This window comes from Micropterus dolomieu, linkage group LG04 (assembly GCF_021292245.1).
Source record: "Micropterus dolomieu isolate WLL.071019.BEF.003 ecotype Adirondacks linkage group LG04, ASM2129224v1, whole genome shotgun sequence".
NCBI classification, from domain to species: domain Eukaryota; kingdom Metazoa; phylum Chordata; class Actinopteri; order Centrarchiformes; family Centrarchidae; genus Micropterus; species Micropterus dolomieu.
The window spans coordinates 7,963,661-7,980,052 of NC_060153.1; the positions used below are offsets into that span (position 1 = coordinate 7,963,661).

At 39.4% G+C, this 16,392-nt stretch overlaps 1 protein-coding gene across 4 annotated transcripts in view; it reads left to right on the plus strand.

Moving 5' to 3' along the window:
• inpp4b (inositol polyphosphate-4-phosphatase type II B) overlaps positions 1-16,392 on the plus strand; it is a 135,083-nt gene that overhangs the window by 38,208 nt on the left and 80,483 nt on the right. For 3 of the 4 annotated variants that reach the window (XM_046047798.1, XM_046047797.1, XM_046047800.1), the window contains one exon: positions 12,528-12,639. In XM_046047798.1, the coding sequence (XP_045903754.1) occupies positions 12,528-12,639 (112 nt within the window). Of the gene's footprint in view, positions 1-12,525; positions 12,653-16,392 lie in introns of those variants that run through there. The other variant, XM_046047799.1, reaches the window with a different exon arrangement.

The window sequence follows — 16,392 nt, forward strand, 5'->3', positions numbered from 1 at the left end:
GTTCACCAGTTTTCTGTGACATTGTTTTGTTCGGTAGGACAAGGCTTGTCTTAAAGGCTCTGCGCACCTCTACAGGTGTTTTGATGTAATTACATCATATTACTGGACATGTTCGAATTAGGATGATAGGTCAAGTTGTAATTTGTCCTAACTTAACATGTGCAACAAGGCTAACAAGGAGAGGGAGAGCCATGTCAGTCAATCTCAGTCTGGACATGCCCACACAATCCTCAGAAGAAGTCTAATCATCCAACATATTTAAAATCAATTGAGTGGGTGCACCATACATGTGCAAGAGCCTTAAAAAGGGGCTATATGTAGTTATCAGCTGCCACTTGCGGTGCGGTTTTCAGATTGCAACCTGGTATGTGCTCATATTTGTGCTCAATCCATCAACGTTCACTCCACTTCTTGTTGATCAGCAATGTGATAGCACAACTAAATATCCTGGATGGTAACGAAACAGTTAGTGAGTTAGACTGAATATTATAAATGAGATTGTTGCCACACTTTATAACAGTTAGACTGCAGTTAGTAACATTACTGTAGTAGATGGATCTTCCACTGTGTTGTTGTCCTGCACTAACATTAGTGACTGCTCGGCGTTAGCTGGCAAGCTAACGTTATCGACCTTGAGCCAGCTAAAGCACAACATCACAATATATTTTACGTGCTTTGCAGTAATATCAGTTTACCTGTCCAATAGGATGAAAGCCAAATCTGTGTTGGTTTTGTAAGTTTCAAAACAAAGTGGAGGTCTCTCCATGTCTAAAGCTTTCTGATGTTGACTGTGTTTTCACCCGAAGTTGATCTGATTCTGATTTGGCCTGAAGTGCTTCAGCTCATAAAACTTTCGTGTTTGAGTCTGTGTTATGGCGGGAGCCCGTTGTTTTCTGGTTTTAGCGGACTCTGGCTCGTTCGCTGCTGTGTGTATGCCTCAGAATCAGAAGACAAGAGGCTCGGGAGCATACATGACCTGGGATCTTCACATAAGATTAGGCATACTGGCCGTCAGAGGTAACAGAAAAACCTGGCATTGGATAGTTTTTATGTGAGATTACAACCCCTTCACACAAAGGCAATAAAAAGTGATTCACTTCACACAACTACATATAGCCCCTTTAAGTTAGATTATTATGAGTTATAAGCCAATTGCAAAATTTCCATTCAAAAACATTATAACCTGCAAATCCCACAAATGATAAAGATTGTTTGGTTGTCTGCTTCCACTAATTTTGAGAAATCTCTAGATTCACCAGCTTATCGCTGTTTCGAGCATCATGTCCAATCATGCACGCTGCATATCCACTGTGACATGCATCTTCCATTAGCATAACAAGAAGCTCATGTTGACTCAAAATGTTGACACTGTTTGGAGTAAACTGAGTTAGGCTGCACTGCAGGGATATGCTGCTCGAGTGTATTATTTTATTCACCTGCATTTACATAAATGGTCACTCAGGTCGGGTGAGTGAGCAAAAGGAGTTGTGATGTGTGCATAAATGTGTTGTTTCAGACATTGGCGTGCATGGACATACACACCCACACATACAGAAACACACACCACAAGGGCTGGTAAATGTGTGTGGCCAAATCCTCCATTAAAAAGCCTTCATGTTTTTGTAATGATGGCTGACTGTGTCTTTGTAAAGTCAAAACTGAGACTGCCTTCATTTTAGGTCAAGGTCAAATATTTGTCTTTTTGCCTTATCCCTGTAATAGTATGCTGCACCATGGAATTGTGTCTTATTTATGTACCCAGGCTCTAGTTTAGAGCAAGATGGTGAGAGGAAGAGAAAGATATCTACTCAACAGTAAAGAAAAATATATTTCCTGCCCGAAGTTTCTCTACTTCTTTGCACTTCTCTTTTTGTCTCCAGGAAAGGAAGAAACACATTCATTTTATTAATATTACAGTGTACATACATTCCACTATTTTCATAAAGTTCACATTCCTATACTCTTCCATGTTAGTCTCAAGTTATATTTTTCAAGAAGACACATAACTTTGCAGAACCTGATCCCTGTGTCTTTTTAACACCATGGGGGGAAGCCCATGCAGAATGCTAACTACTCGTATTGTCTATACCAATGACCTGTTTCAACACAGCTCTTAAATCCCTTTCATTCTGTCAGTTTCATTCTTTCAGTAATGCCTGACCTTTCTTATTGTGTTCTTTAAAGTCTTTGAGTCTGTTAGGGAGACTTACTGTAGCCTAAGACACACTTGGTTGCTATGATCTCAATCTGCACATTGCAGATTTTTTGTTTATGTGTGACTGTAAAGAAGGACAGTTTTATATAATTTTTACACATGACCTTCATGAACTGTACTGTAAAGTTAAATATACTGTAATATCTATCTATATATTGGGTATTTAGCGATCTAAAATTAAAGAGATCTACAGTAGTATAATAATATATAATGTCATGACCTTTAATCTAGTGCCACCATCAGGTTAAAATTTCCCCTTGTTCAGTAGTTCTGACTTTGGCCCTTACCATGCTAATATAACATTCAGCTCATAACATAGCTACTGTAGTTGAGTCTATGAACATGCAGTGCTGACAAAGTACAGTTTAGACTGCGTGTGAATGCACATTGGTGCCAAGTTTTCCCACCAAAGTTGAGGGAATTTAATAATATTCAGGAGGGCTAATGTTAACCAGCTGTCTCGATAATGTTTCCTATAATTGTCATTTGATATGTCTCTATAAATCTGGACCTTTATCACGTACCAGTATTTGCCATGTTGTTTGTCAATGAACTAAGTTGGCATTTGCACTTTGTCGAGTTAACATTAGCCAGCAGGATCTCTATTCAGACGTCCTTCATTAATCTGGAGATAAGTAGAAGTAGAAGTAAAAGAAACAGACAGGGTTTGAAGAATGTGTTTTATTTTTCAGTCAGGGAGCTGTAGTAATGGTAAGTGACAGCAAAGGTAAATCCTTTCTTGCTTAATTGTTGTCCTAACGTTTATGTGTGTTAGTTTACAATCTAGGCTAGATTAGTGTGAATGTCTCGACTATCCCATTTGGTCATATATTATGATGTAGCTATCTTGGACCAAACAGGGGACTAAGTTAAGCTATATGCAACTGCTGGACAGAGCTTTGATCTGTTTAGAGACCAATCAGTCAACTTCACGTAGTGTTTTTTTTAATTTTGTTTTTATTTTGTGGAAGCATTTTTCAGTTGAATGCTGTCACTTTGACGTAATGACTTCTTTTTATAGTTTCCTTGATTATACTTTTGAAGGTTACTGTAGAGCTTAAACTTCCACAGTCCTGCAGTAAATTCGTATTTAAAATGATATTCCTCTCTTTTTAAGCATGGAAATATCTGTGGAAATCTCTGTCTATCATGTAAGAAGGTCACTAAAGCAGGGAACATACCTAAAGCTTAAAACAATTACACATACAGACTAATTTCTACCAACATACAGACTTTTAATTCTTGATAGTCTAAAAGGAGCACAATACACTGAGCAAGTGGTAGACCACAATTAGAGTTGTGTGGCTAAGCAACCTGTCGTTTTTACACTTTGGTTTTTGTACAGATTAAAGGAACAAGACATAACACAGTTAATCAGTGAGAATTCAAGGAGCTTGTCAGATTTTGTTGCCTTTGGACAGAGCCAGGGCAGCTGTTTCCCCCTGCTTCCAGCCTTTATACTGCTTAAGCTAAGCTAACTATCTCCTGGCTCCATCTTCATATTTGACTGACAGTTTAAGAGTGGTATCAATCTTCTCATCTAACTCTCAGCAAGAAAGCAAATAAGAGTATTTCCCAAAATATCAAATTATTCCTTTAGCTTTAACATGTCCTCATCAAGCCAAGGCCTACCTAAAGACTACCTTTAACTGAGTAAAAACAACACTGAACACACAATTCATAGAAACACTCCACATCCACCATTAAAGGCATGCTTGTCAGAATCAGTAGATGATTGTTTGGCTTCTTTTAAAATTACAGGACAAAAACCATCTGTTTGACAGAGATGAACAGAGACTGTTTTGTCAGCTTTTTTACTATGTGTTGAAAAATAATTATGAAGCGCTCTGTGGGGGCATCTGTTCTCGCTCTGTTTCTGAGTCATTACACTTGAAACAGACTATGTGATTTTTCGCTTCAGTTTTTCAGAATCTGATGCCTGTGTGAGAACATTTTTTAGTGTTTTTTCATGCTTCGCAATGCAGCTTGCTAGCATAGTTTCACCCCCTACCACTTAAGTGTTGATAATTTAGTGTTCATTGAGTTAGTGGTGATGGAGGTCATCATCTGGGCATACAGTACGCTCTTTGTTGTTGTACCACCTGCCCTATACCACTTAAACGTCGTCTCCTCCCACCCTCATTGCATTGTCATTGATCTGCACTTAGCTTTTCATTGACTTCACACTGAATGTATGCCACCCATCTTCATCATCAGAAATGTATTCACAAAATTGAATGCACATGGTTTACAACACATGCAGCTTAACTGTGACACTGTACTTGTATACACATATACAAAAACGTTTTACATTGAATTGAACTGCAGTTATGTTTCCACTTGTGATTAACACTTATTGCTCGCCCTTATCTAATTCATACAGCATACAGCATCTGGCCTTAAATCCAACGTTAATCATTTGGCACATAACGACTGTCATATACATTAATTTAAAGGGGTCTTCACGGCAGGAATGGCCAATAATGCCACACTAGTGTGTGTTCTTGATTTTGCGCTGATACAAACCAGCGGGTGTGTGTGTCAATATTGTTTGTGCAGTGTCACCTGTGACAGGTAACTGACCACCAGTCGTAATATTAAACTAATAACCTTGATTACCTGATCTAAAAGAAATACATATTGAACTCACTGTAGTGTAGTTTCAACAGAGCATATATTACAATATAATAAGTTAAAACAAAGATAAATGTGGATAAAATCACAAACATAAATATAATAGTGATGACAGATAAATGTCATAAGAAAATTTTTAAATGTAGTAGCAAAGTTAGAAATGACGAGAATTTCAATGTGAACTAAACCCTATCAGATATGGTCTAAGTAGCCGTAGGGAGATTATTGCAGCTCAATATTTTGAATTAGCCCCACCTTTTCAGTCTTGTTTTCAACAGGCAGTACACAGACAGCCTCCATGACCTGTTGTACCATTGTGTAGCCATGTTCCTCAGCATGAAATAAAGCTTGTTTTTATCAATCACTGTAGCCTGTGGTAAACACAACAGGCGGTGGAAGTGACAACAGTTGGTTGACCCTTTCTCACCTAAAACCACAACATAACGTTAGACAAGTGTCAAATACTATTAAAGCCATCCCCATGGCCTGTGACAATAATTTGCTGGACTCCACTATAATCTATATGTTAATTATGTTTTATCATCAAGATTTTAAGATTTAAAAAACCTGTTTTCGGGGGCCACTCACTTACAGCTTTACATGCAGTTGGTGCTGCTCACAGTTGTGATGTATGGAAACATAGCATTTGAACTATAAAGCATTATTGTATTAGAAACATACCATACCTTTCTTCTTTTTTTATGGTAAAATATTCAAACTATTCAAATATGATTTTTTTCTACAAACATCATCTCTCCCATTATTGCCTGTACAGTACATAAATAGAGCTTGAAGTTGAGTTGTCAGTGTTCTTTTGCTAGAGCTGGCTCATCATCTCCCCAATATGACTTTTTGAACTTCTTCGTAATGTGTAGACATTGCACACAACGGTCATCACTTAGTTTTGAGGCCCAGCCTGGTTTGATGCCATTGCTTAAAGAAATAGCATCCTTTTTGGATAGTTTTTTCCACCTTGCTTGGTCTATGAAAACAGCTCATCCCAGAGTGTTACTGACACTGGTTAAGCACTAACATAAAAGTAAATGTAGTGTGAAGACATTTCTCATGCAACAGTACAGTAATGTGTGTGTGTGTGTGTGTGTGTGTGTGTGTGTGTGTGTGTGTGTGTGTGTGTGTGTGTGTGTGTGTGATGGAAAAAATAGGAGCATTAAATATCACAAATCATGTACAAGTATGCATCTTGTCCTGACATGGCTCTTATTCTGCTTATTACAGATGTATTGCAGCAGACAAACATATTTTTTTTACATTGCATAAATTTGCATGTTGTAGAGATTGATCATACTGGTGTATTCTGGATATTTTGGCTTGTTTGATTGAAAATGTAATGCTTGCTCAACCTTTCAAGCATAAAAAGTTCTGAGCGTGCCACTGCGACTTAAATTTACTTAATTTCAGTACCACGGACGTGTCTTTAATCAAGAGGAAACCAGGGCAGTTTTTTTCTTTGGGAATATTCTTTAAGTGGAATATACTTCAAGCCACAGTGTGTCATGTGTGCTCAGTTTAGGTTATTCTGGCCAGCTCTATGAACAATGCCTGCAGTGTAGTCTTATTGATTGAGTCAGTCTTCCAGTTGCAATGTGTGTAATTACTGATGAGTCATATGACAATGTCATTCATCCCCAATAAAAAAAATCAGGACTCTCAGTATCACTTCTAAAGCTGGCATTCCCCATTATTACAGTCCTGTGTCCTAACATCTGTCCTCAGTGAAAACTGGCCAGAGCTATATTTAGCCCACCCGTCCAGCTTTATATAGGTCAAGAATCCCATCTATACTTCCACTGCTGCACTTCAAGGTTGTAGCATTCTTTTTGCTTGTGTAGGATCCTGGCAATTAGTTTTCTTTGACCACTCCCCTTCCACAGGCAAGGTAGATTTTTAAGGTCCTGAAGGAGTCCTAAACCCAATCGCCTGTGGGCAAAATTCAGAGCAAAAAGCAAAATAGTTTTTCCGGGTCCTGCTTTGTATTTTTAGTTTCCAGCAGTTGAAGCAAAAGCCCTTATGAGGGAAAAAGCCAATGGTGTTTTGCTTCATTTCTGTGGCAGTCAGGTGTTCTCCTCTGTAAGGCTTCCCACAGAGAAATGCACCACCAAAGTGTTGCTGCTTTGAAGTTTTTTGATGAACTTCCCCACCCACGGGCTGTTAAATTCAGACCTTTAGTACAATTTCCTACCCTTGACGTCACGTGAATCTTTCCTTCTTTTGGTTCACAAGGCAGCAGAAAAGGGGCATTTGCTCTGCCACATTTCCTCTTCTACTCTACTCCACTTCCACTTTGTTGAGAGCAAAAAAACAAGTTGAAATCTTTATTTACAGGTTTTATTTTCAGACAAAGACAAAACAACTCCTTAATGTTACCTACTTTTGCCTTTCATGCCTATTTTATATATATAAATATAGATAGATAGATAGATAGATAGATAGATACATCTTTAACTCTGTCTACTGCTCCTCTTTATGTTTTAAATATATTCACATATACTGTATACTAATGGTATATTGTAACTCCACTGTACATATTGTAAGATATAACATAACAGCACTTATCCGTATAAATCACTATATTTCAGCACTTCTTGTTAGATACTAACTGCATTTCATTAGCTCTGTAACTGTATACCCTGCATAATGTCAGTAAAGTTAAAGCTAATCTAATTACAAACCAAACAAAAAAATGCACCTGCAACTGCCATCAAACCACCAAACAAGCAAATAAGAACAATAGTAATTATAGTATTTACGGTGATTGGTAATTGATGGTAATCTCCTGAGCAACACACATATATCCAGCTCAACCACTGGGCTGGATATGTTTACTTAAAATGGGAAAATAATATTAATAAATATAATAATAATAAATTCCCCATAATCTCTACTGTTTTTTGTTGTTTTTTTTGCTTGGGGTGATATCTGTTTCTCATTTAATTCAATACACTCGTCCTCATTGTACATTCTACAAACTGCGATGTGGCAGACTATTACAAAGGCTGGTACAACTCATTATTGTAGAGACAAACGCTCACAAGGTGCTGAGTGTCACACACTTCACTTAATGTGTCTGTTGTCGTGAATAGACAGTGCAGTCAATGTTTATTGGGCAATTTAAGCTTCCTAGCCTGCGTATTTTCATCCTAAGAATAAAATTGCTTACACATATAATAGGTTCACAAGTAAGTATGCATTATACAGCAGCGTCGGCAGTGAAGACTACTAATCCACTGAACCTTGGTAGGAAGTAGGCAAAGTTCCAACTTATTGATAGCGTATTATTTTCAGGATTCTTTGTGGATAATAAACTATACATTTTCTGTAAATGTTTCTCTAAATTGAGAATGTGGTTATAACTGTTATTTTTCAGATGTGTAAGATTCCACACTTAGCATGATGCTTGTATTTTATACAAATAATTTATAGACTCTCGCTTGAGCAGTTGCTGTATAGGACCATGTAGGTAATTAATGTATAAGCCTCTTAAATCTGCAGTGTAAAGATCAGATATTTGAAATAAATTAAACTGTGTTTCCGCATTGGAATTGGAAAATGTGTTTGTAAATTGCAAGAGAAGCTTTCAAAAGAAAATAACTGTAAAATGTAAGGCACTTCCCAGATAAGTAATTATTTTTTGAATAGTGCCAAATTCATAGCACACATTTTAAGCACATTATTTTTGTCACTTTAACAAAGCTGTCTGATTAAGTGTTGTCCTAAAAGAGATCCTGGGCCAATTAGATGTTAAAAAATGGGGGAAAAGAAGATGGGCTCACAGGCAAAGAACTATCTGCAGATTTGTTTCCATGCCAGCTCTAACAGACGGAAAGAGAGGGGTGGAAAAGGAGGGGATGTGAGAGGGGAGGGGTAGTGGGAGACTGCCTTCTTTTTCATCCAGAGCTCTCATCAGAACCTTAAAAGTGAATTTGAGGTCAGTCAGTGTGCATGCTAAAAAAACTGCAGTTTGTGTCACTGCAGACCAGACATTCTGTCAGGAAGTTGACGTATCTGCCCTTTTCTTTCCTTGATTTTAGGAGAATTTGTGCAGTAAACCAGCAATGTGGTGATGGAACTACCATTAGAATGAGCAGCTGAAGATTTCTTTTTGTAGCATGGCTAAATTAGTTATGAATTTTTATAAATTTATGAGAATTAATACCCAGTTATGAATTTTAATATTCAGAAAATATCAAAATTCATCATAAAAGCTCTCGTTAAAAGGGCACCACCGGAGTTGTTATAATCCTAGAGTCTCCGGACCTCTAGGTAGCTTTTAATAATTATACAATTATTAATAGTGATCAGTTAGTTAATAATTGCTAAATTATCTTAAAATCAATCAGTCAGTCTCATATCTAAAGGGTCAATTCTCTTGGCAGGGACGTGGTAATAGGAAACAAACACTGTTCTTGATTATATTACAGTGAATTTATTCTCTAAGTAATGCGATATAAAGGGTGGTTAAATACAGGGAAAATAAACAATGGCTGAACAATGAGAAATGGAGGTTCAATTGTGGGAAGCATTTGACTCATATGGCAGAGGAGAACTAATGAAAGTAAGCTATGAGTTTAGGAGTTAAAAGGAAATATTCTGACCACAGAATGTTTGTTAGGTCTTACGGCTTGTCGACGGCCTGCTTTGGCCTGTTGCACGGGTCCCACGTTAGCTGCCCGATCCTGGCTTTTTGCTAGGGATTCTACGGGGTTCTCTGTGTCTGAAGAAAACGCCGTCCTCCGTCTGGCAATTCGGCTGTTTTCAGGTTTCCTTCGTTGCTGCTGGCGAGACCACGTGGCTTGGTCTGACCTCGGTGAAGTTGGCTCGACGAAAAAGCTTAAAATGGAACTTGGTCGTTCCTGAATTAGTCCAGTGTAACTTAACGGACTGATAACTTTAACAAAACAAAAGAAAGAAAGAAAATAAAACAAACTGAGGGACAGATCGATGTCGCGGCACTTCGCGTGTGTAGCTTCAAGCGAACAAAGGCCTGTTGCGCTGGTAGGACTCTTAGGCGTTGCCCGGAGAGGCACGCCGGACGCGTGCCGAAGCGTCCAGAGAGCAGAGCGGAAGACCAGGGCATGAGGGGAGGAGAAGAGCAGAGAGAGAGAACGACGTTGCGTGTCGCTCTTTTGTTGCCTGGGGCGTGGTTTCCCAGAGGGCGTTTCAGGTTTCCCGAGGGACTGCCTTTCTAAACTTAATGTCTAAAAGAAAAGAAAATCTATTTGCGCGTATTATAATAAAATGTTTTCCACAGTCAAACCTCAATGGTCAAACAGTTGTGCCGTTCTAAGTTAAGCATTTGGTAACAGGAAACAATTGTCATTATTGGTCAGGATATTTATACATTACGGCATTTCCAGCAATGGTATGTAATACTTATTTCGTCCACTTGGGGGAGTTCAGGTTACATGAGGAAAGCTTAGATTAATCCAAGACCATCTCTCCTTAGGAACTGGGGAATTTAGTTATTCAGCCTTAAATTCAAGCTGGCAATTAAGAGTATAGTATGACATTTCTTTATCATCATTTCTAAAGGAATTTTGTGAGAAAGTATTGTGAGCAAGTATTGGTTACACATTAGATGAAGGAGTGTCCTTAATCTTTCTAAAAATAAAAACACTGCAAAAGTAACTTATTTAGATTCTTTTCAGCACTAATATCAACAACAGATAGCAACAACATGGTAACATAACTACTCAAAGAGAGGCAAACGTAATCAAGTAACTAAAAGATTTAATTAAACTTAATTAAATGCTTTGAGTCTTTGGAGACTCCAGTCTTTGGTTATTTAAAGTTCGGCTTCCTGGGTTATGTCACACTTAGGTGAGAAAAGGAGTATCCCTTTGATGGGGTAATGAAACACAGATCAAGGTCAGTTGCCATGGTTACATGTGTGGGGGGGGCAGTTTTGATGGGCTGTTCAGGGAAATGCTAATCGCTGGTTAGTGTCCCTTTTGTCAGTTTAACAGTCAGGCACCGCGTTATCAGCTTCGTAGATCAAAAAGGTGCCAGTTTTATGGTCAGGGATAGCACTTAGAGAAAGCAACTTTTCCACCCCCCTTCCATTGGGGTCTCTTCAGCAGTCTGTTGAAAGTTGATCTTTAACCCCCCTGCTCCTCTCTGGGAGAGGAAAAGAGGGATTTGGAGTAGCTCCAAATTTATTTAATAAAATGCACAAATCCACACCGTTGTCCCACTACATTTTCCTCACAGCCAAAAATGCGTAAAGATTGTATTTTAACAGGTGCTGAGTTTACGTTTGGCTGTAAATCAACAAAATGACAATATGTATCTCTGAAAGGCATAAACCAATTATCTTAAAGCAATTCTAACAAAGTCCCCCCTGTTTGTTTAAATGAAGAGTTTCATTAGTGAATTGAGGCAGTGCAATCTAAAGAGTAGAGGGCCGCTGTAACCCCTAAGGTTTTCCTTGGGAGGACTATCACCGAATGTGATGCATGTTAATCTCCATGTCCTCAATTATGTGTGGGCCTCTGTCAGTACATATTGTTTGTTCAAAGTCAAGGTGACTTTCTTTTACCGTGCTTTAGTCCTTTGTGTTGCACGGAGAAACAGGGGGAGAATGAGGAATGGGGTAAAATAGAAAGATGAGCAAAGGAGTAAACACTGAGACAGGTGTCTGGCAAGGGACAATGATTAGATTTATAAACCAACCAATATTATTTTCTCAGCTTGGTGACTGCTGTAATACATTAAATGCTAACTGAAGCTCCCAGTGTCCCACCGCAGAGACGCTTTTCACTCCATCTGCCTCCTTGGAATCCCAAACATCCTCTCCTGTAGTCCCTCACATTCCTCCCTACCTCAACTCAGCATCTCTCCTTCTCTTTCTTGCTTTCCCTCGGGTGCGATTAGATTCTATCCCTTGTGTCCGACTAAGATGGATTGGCCTTGAAAGCATCCTTTCGGCTTCCTTCACCATCCTTGCGTTTTCTCCTCCTCGGTCAGGGGTGTGTCAAACCCCCCTCCACCTCCTTGTTGGCTGGAACACAACATCCAATATTTTCTCCAGCTGGAGTGGAACTGAGCACATTAGGGATGGGTCTGTTAAGGTGATCATCTTGCTCGCGTGATGCCCAGGGACCATTTTTCTTCATTTGAGAGCGTCTGTCTTGCTGCCAATACTATAGATTTTTTATCAGCTCCTAAATCATGGCTCCATGATTGGGAAAGTGATTGGTCGGGCTCCCTGATATGAAAACTCCAGTATCAATTTCATGTCTGTCAGGGCACATAGCCTGGGTTATTAGACGGGCCATTTAAACAGTTATACGAAATGTTCCTTGCTACAACCCCAACAACTTCCCCACTGGAGCAGGCTCGGCTTTATTTTGCATGCATACTCTTCTGCAAAATCTGTGAAAAAAAGAAATCGCCACAGTGCAAGCTTCTATGTCCTGATTCAACTTTTTAGTCAAACAGCTTTATCATTCCACAACCTGTTCAAGGCTGGAAATAAGCTTATTAGGTTGGGAGAGTTTGGAGGGGGGGTTGGGGATAACATGAAGATGATTTTTTTTTCAGGTCCACGGAGGGGTAGTAGTCAGAGGAAATGATCATTTAACAGAACAGACTTTTTATTCAAAAGATTAAATGAAGAGGCTAACACTCTGTAACTCTCTTCCTGTCTGTCTCCCTCTAGGTCATCTGATGGTGTGTGCACAGCGGGAACTGTGGTGGTGAGTCGTCTGAAGATGGGGGAGATGGAGGAGGTTGACATAGACCACATCACCACCGACATACCGTCACAGAAGGTAAAATAGCTGGGTGAGGATACGAAGCAGGAGTCTCCATGCTCCAGATGCCCAGCGCTAATGCTAGGATTAGACTGGCACTGCTCAAGTCCTCCAATGAGATTAAATAAACTTCAGTAAACCCTAATGGGGATTTAGAGGATGTGTGTGCATGTAATGTCTGTGTCTGTGAGTACATTTGTGTTGTCTCTCTGTCATATATAGAAGAGATTAAAGCAAGACTGACCAAATTAGCATTCTGACATACTTGCACTTGACTCTTTGGACTTGGGATTGTGTAGCCTGTCCTGCAACCCTCCCTCCTCTGACCAAGTGGAAGATATTTCCTGAATGTGGCACCACCCCCTTCTGCACTCTAATCTCATACAATACATACCGCTTAACTCGGCTCGGAAGTGACTCACGTAATCAGGGGAGAGAAAGAGGAAGTTTGACAATAAACTGAAGATTGTGTCATCCAAATGGGGTGCCACGGCAGCAGAAATGAAGTTGTATGTACCCTGATTTCACTTAATCTTCTGTACATTCCTAATGGAGCCCGGTTTGTTGAACATTTGTCACGGGAATGTGTTCCGTAGAACCAGAGCTCGGGCATTAAAAAAGAGCTGTGTGTGTGTATGTGTGTGTGTGTGTGTGTGTGTGTGTGTGTGTGTGTGTGTGTGTGTGTGTGTGTGTGTGTGTGTGTGTGTGTGTGTGTGTGTGTATGAATTAGTGTCTTATATAATTGCCCATGGCTACATGGCTGACTGGCTTTTGCTTCTGCCCACCACTGTAGCTGGTGCAGGGAGGTTCCCTGCTGGGCTCCAGAGTGTCACTGACAATCTGCCCATGTCGCCTTGATGGATGTGTTGCTGTGTGTGTGTGTGAGAGTGTGTGTGTGTGTGTGTGTGTGTGTGTGTGTCCCCGTCCGTCTGTCTGTGTCTGTGTGTGTGTGTCTGTGTCTGTGTGTGTTGTCACTGCACATTTCCCCTTGTGTATGTTGTTTCTGTTGTAGAAGATGAGGGGAGGAAAGAGGGATGGGGTATGACAAACGTGAACAAGGGCTCACTTGAGACTGAAGATCCACCTGTGGGGAAGTTCTTGTTCAATTTACCTTAGACGTGTGTGTGTGTGTGTGTGTGTGTGTGTGTGTGTGTGTGTGTGTCTTGCTGCTTGAAAGTACTGAATGTGTGTTTGTGTGTGTCACTTGTTTGATCATTCCCTGTCATTGCTTGGGTGGCTGCTGCTCATTAATATCCCGCTGACCCCGCAAAAACAGTCATCTGAAACAAGAAAGAATCTCCAGTCACCTTTGATCTGATCTCTTTACATATTTGAGTCATCAAAGAGCCATCGAACACATGGTCTCTGTGGCCTGTAGTTACAATGGGACTTCTTTCACAGCTTTGGCTCATTGTTAATTCTTTTCATTATGAGATACCTTACTTGCGCGCTTACTGAAATTTCTGGAAGCCAGTTGGGTTTTTTTTCAACTGACACATTTTATTTTGGAGTTTTTTTGTGTATGAGCATGGGCATTGGATGGGTGTCTGTTTCAGGATCAGTTTCTAAGCTAGGAGAAGTGATGGATTGTTCCTAGCACTCATTAAGTCCTTTTCTGGGGACGGGTTTGGCTGTCTAGCTGTGTTAAATGGTTCATCAGACAGGGCAGAGCTGACATACAGCAGCAAAAATGATTGTTAGTTGTCAGTATTGCTTTTATGATGAGTCCCAGACTTAATGTGTCAAGAGGCATTAAAGGTTTTCAGTATCAAATGCCTAGCAGAGGAATTGTTGTAACTAACATATTTTTTTTATTTGTAGCAGAGTATATAGATACAAGGGTATAGTTTTACACCGTTTGTTAAAGTAACTTGGTGGTTTTATGCTTAATAGTACCAACAATATGCTACATTAGAAATGGTCAAAATCAAAATAACACAGTAAAGAAACAAAGATTAATGACAAAGCAATAGTGTAAGGAATTGACTGTATGTTTATCTGCTTTAACATAAACTGCAATCATAAATACGCAATATGTCTGGTTACCTAGCTTAAATGCTACAGTAGTAGCCTAGTGTCACTTCCATAGCCAAGCAAACAGATCATTCACTAACTACATTTGTTTGTGCGGTTACAGGTTAAGTAAAAAAAAAGCAATAAAGCATTTTCATAGCTTACATACAGTATGTACAGTGTAGTATTTGTCCATTGTGTGGAAGACAGTTCTGGATGCTGTCATAGTTTAGGGTAAGGTTAGCTGTGTCTTTAGGGGAAGTCATCCGACAAAAGGGTTTGTTTTTTCGGGAGTTTTTCCTTATCTGAATCAAGGGTCTAAGGACAGATGCTGTACAGATTGTAAGAGACCACTGAGGCGAATGTGTGATTTGTGATATTGGGCTATTTAAATAAAATTTATTTGACTTGACAGTCAACCAGCGCAATATGAAAGTCCTCGTCCTAAAACCCTTTTTGCCTGTAACATTAAAAGTGAAAACATGCTGGTTGAAATACAAACAAGTATGTAAGCTAAGCAGCCAAACAGGGTTATAACAGTCTGAGCTTATTTTTCCTATATCCTGGCTGACTAGCTCTACACTTCAACACAAGAACAATTCTGTTTTTATATTGCCATGCCCTCTACATAGATTATCAGTGGTTAAGGATACTGAGTTTTTGCTCAGCACATTAGCCTCAGTCTCTTATCACAATATCCTGTATTTACTAGACATTGACTGGGGGGTGGATTTTCACTCCTGTCCCGTCCCAGTCACGGAAGAATGACTCCTGTTCCATCCCCGCTCCTGATTATATATAAAATAGCATTTCTTCATATTAGAACTGCATACATATATATATATATATATATATATATATATATATATACACATACACACACATACATACATACATACATACATATATGTGCTGGTCATATAATTAGAATATTATCAAAAAGTTGTTTTATTTCAGTAATTCCATTCAAAAAGTGAAACTTGGATATTATATTAATTCATTACACACAGACTGATATATTTCAAATGTTTATTTCATTTAATTGTGATGATTAAAAATGACAACTAAGCAAAATCCCAAATTCAGTATTTCTGAAAATTAGAATATTACTTAAGACCAATACAAAAGAAGGATTTTTAGAAATGTTGGCCAACTGAAAAGTATGAACATGAAAAGTATGAGCATGTACAGCACTCAATACTTAGTTGGGGCTCCTTTTACCTGAATTACTGCAGCAGTGCGGCGTGGCATGGAGTCGATCAGTCTGTGGCACTGCTCAGGTGTTATGAGAGCCCAGGTTGCTCTGATAGTGGCCTTCAGCTCTTCTGCATTGTTGGGTCTGGCATATCGCATCTTCCTCTTCACAATACCCCATAGATTTTCTACAGGGTTAAGGTCAGGCGAGTTTGCTGGCCAATTAAGAACAGGGTCCTTAAACCAGGTACTGGTAGCTTTGGCACTGTGTGCAGGTGCCAAGTCCTGTTGGAAAATGAAATCTGCATCTCCATACAGTTGGTCAGCAGCAGGAAGCATGAAGTGCTCTAAAACTTCCTGGTAGACGGCTGCGTTGACCTTGGACCTCAGAAAACACAGTGGACCAACACCAGCAGATGACATGGCACCCCAAACCATCACTGACTGTGGAAACTTTACACTGGACTTCAAGCAACGTGGATTCTGTGCCTCTCCTCTCTTCCTCCAGACTCTGGGACCTTGATTTCCAAAGGAAATGCAAAATTTACTTTCATCAGAGAACAT